Here is a 2,981-nt window from a genome sequence, read left to right as displayed (position 1 = left end):
GATGACCTAGTTGATGTCATCATTTACCCAGAATGCTTTGAGTGTAAATAAAATGGCTCCGTCCGTGTTAAAATATATTTAAAAAATTTTTAATAAACTGAACATCCTACAGTATTTTTACAGTCGTTATTTTACAGTTTAAATAAATGTTAATCAAATAAAGTTTAATGTTACAACTAATCGTGGATCCCTTTAACGCAGAGCGCTTTGACACACTTCTTGAAACTGCAAACCAAATGAGAGACGTGAGAGTTCAAACCCCTTCATGTCCACGCTGCTGAGGAACTGATTGTATCTTCCAAATGTTCTGAAGTGTTCTTAGCCAACAAAGGTTTGAATCTCACTGCACGACAAGCACTGTTTATCTCTCGCTCGCGTCATTCTTCTCTTTCTCTTCTCTCCTGTCTGCTCCGTGCTCAGCCCCATAAGCTAACCGATYCTCATAAGGGTCACAGTGTTATCGGGTGAAAACAGTATCCGTCAAGATCAGGCCCCGCCGCCTTCTCTCTGATCTTCATGCTCCTGCCTTCCCACATGCATGTTATCAACACGACTGCCAGTGCATTGAGAAGATGCCTGCGACATGCTGGTACTTGACTTCCCTCCCTCAGTGTTCACGGGCCGCATCTGCTTTCTGCTCCACACTTCCAGGTGTTACAAAAGGGACGCGCGCCACTTTTTTTTTTTTTTTACAGCGTATACGCTGTGTCGAAAATACCAAACGCTGCCTTATTTTTTGGTTTTAGTTTTGACGTTCGTCGAAAACCTAAGCACTTCATTTTAACTAGCCAGTGCTCTGGGTGGGTTCAGATTAGGAAGAAGAAAAGCCACGTGTTCACTGAAAAATGTGTTTTTAACTCTTTTGATGCTTTATGATATTGTTTAGGTCACTGCACAATAAAATAGTATGCATACCAGTAGAAACTGTCAATGATTTACTGTGAAATGCCAAAAAACGTGGAAAAAACCCTTAATCTTATAGAGCTGATTGATGCACCGTAAAGTATTCTAACATGATGCCACTTTTAACAGCGTTGTGGATGTTTTTGCACTACTTTAAATGTCAGATTCAAACCTCTGCTGTCTGTGTGATATCGGTGTAGTTAGACTGACTTTACACTGTTCTGCACTCCTCTGATTGTCTCTGAGTAAAACACCCGGCCTTGTTTTGACACCTGTTAGTGATCGTTTGCCAGGGAGCTCAAAGCGCCTCGGCTCTGCTGTGTGATTGCAACATTAGGATGACTGTGTAAACAAATCGGCACCTGAAAAGGAGAGGAATAATAATCTCATTCATGTCTTCCATTTGGTTAGGTTTATATTTATGTTTGAAATGATTTTTTTTTTTTTGGTCCTTGACTGTAGGTGGTGAAATGTGCTCAAACTGGTATGTAAGATTGGAAAGTTTACAATACGTGATGCAATTCTGTTTCACAAATTTTGTATATTTAATAAAGAGTATTTTGTGTTTTCTGCTCACCGTATCTTTTGTTAATCATTTCTTATTAATAACCTTTATTTAACCGGGCAAATCCCATTGAGATCACAGATCTTTTTTTGCAARGGAGGCCTGGAGGAAACCTCTTGTACATGTCTTGGGTCTCTGGGGGGAAACCGGAGTGATTATATTGATTCAATTTTATGTAAATTATCATAATAACGTGAAAATAATAATGTAATACTGGAAATGTGCAGACGTAGTGTTAATGTGTGGTGATGTAATTTTGCTTTTGTGTTAAATTTTAGGTCACAGACATGAAGCGCAGGACTTCCACTAGGGGGCTACATTTGCTTTATAAATGCAAACATCACTGATCGGCTCCAGCTCCAGTAGAAACACAAATTAGGTCTCATTTGATCCGTCTCACTATCAAAGCTCATTATTCTGTTTGCTCCTTCTTTAATACGGGCACGTGAGCAGAAGAGAAGTCGCGCGGCAGGTGAAGAGAAAATCTCCCGGATGAAGGCAGAGGAAAGTAACCAGCGGCAGGAGGAGGAAGTGTCACTTTAAAACGGAGACGGACGGTTAAGGTCAATAAATAGTTCCTACTTATTTTTATTTGGCGGGCTCCGTAAGTTTCAGTTCTAAAACTACAGGAGAATAAGATGAGTTTGGGAGTTGTAGTCTATTAAAAGTAACATTCCTAAACTGGCACGGTAAATCAACTCAGAAAAACTACATTTCCCATAATGCACCTAGCGACAGCTGACTTTTGCTCGTACTTTTGTTGTGGAGCGAAACAAACCGGACACGTTTTAAACCTTGTTTTGTTTGCAGCATGTCTGAATATCCGCCCTTCCTGTACGGAAAGTCTCGTTTCAACCAGGTAACTTTCAACTGGACCTCATTTAAAAGTGCAGCAACAACTTTCATCRCGTGAAGCTCTTCTGCGGGGGAGTGATAATATCTGCAGGCTTATTTAAATTATTTTATGTTTCAGTTCAGAAGCAGGTCAGGTTATTAAAAACTATTTAAAACGAGCTAGGTAGTTTAACTAGTTTGATGTCAGGGACTTAAAATAATAATAATGCCCAAAATAACAAAATTATGTCCAAGAAAAAAAAAATACGGTTTATCAGTTTTTAAACATTATTTCTCTAATGTATAAGTTTACTGTAAGGTCTTGTATTTTTTTTTTTTTGTTCAAAGGTCAAAAGTGGGCAATAAAGTTTTCTTGAACGCTGCACTTTGTGAACTTAACATTTTGTCAACAAAACAAGATTATTTTTGACTTTTTTAAAAAAAGTTGCTGCCTAAATATTGTAAAAATGCCTATATTCTGCTGAAAGAACTGTAGAAAAGATAAAAAGAAAAATGAAAACAGCTGAGTCATATTGGTCACCATGGTAACCACACACCTGCGTCTGTCACTCTCTGACGTTGACGAGATGCAGAAAAGTAAAGTAAGCCTCAAGCAAAGAGTTTCTGTTTCTGTTTTTAACCCGTCAGTAGCAGATGACACCGACGGTCACACATGTTT

General features: G+C 38.7%; 1 protein-coding gene across 1 annotated transcript in view; it reads left to right on the top strand.

The window, feature by feature from the left end:
- Window positions 1–1,829: 1,829 nt before the first annotated feature.
- Window positions 1,830–2,981, top strand: part of sfxn5a (sideroflexin 5a) — a gene marked incomplete in the record, with an annotated part of 43,810 nt that continues 42,658 nt past the window's right edge. The window contains 1 exon segment of the mRNA XM_014018016.1: window positions 1,830–2,327. Within this exon segment, the coding sequence (XP_013873470.1) occupies window positions 2,280–2,327 (48 nt within the window).

Source organism: Austrofundulus limnaeus, unplaced genomic scaffold, assembly GCF_001266775.1.
Source record: "Austrofundulus limnaeus strain Quisiro unplaced genomic scaffold, Austrofundulus_limnaeus-1.0 Scaffold181, whole genome shotgun sequence".
Classification (NCBI taxonomy): domain Eukaryota; kingdom Metazoa; phylum Chordata; class Actinopteri; order Cyprinodontiformes; family Rivulidae; genus Austrofundulus; species Austrofundulus limnaeus.
The sequence above is the reverse complement of the archived record's forward strand: the minus strand, read 5'-3'. Positions and strand labels throughout refer to the sequence as shown.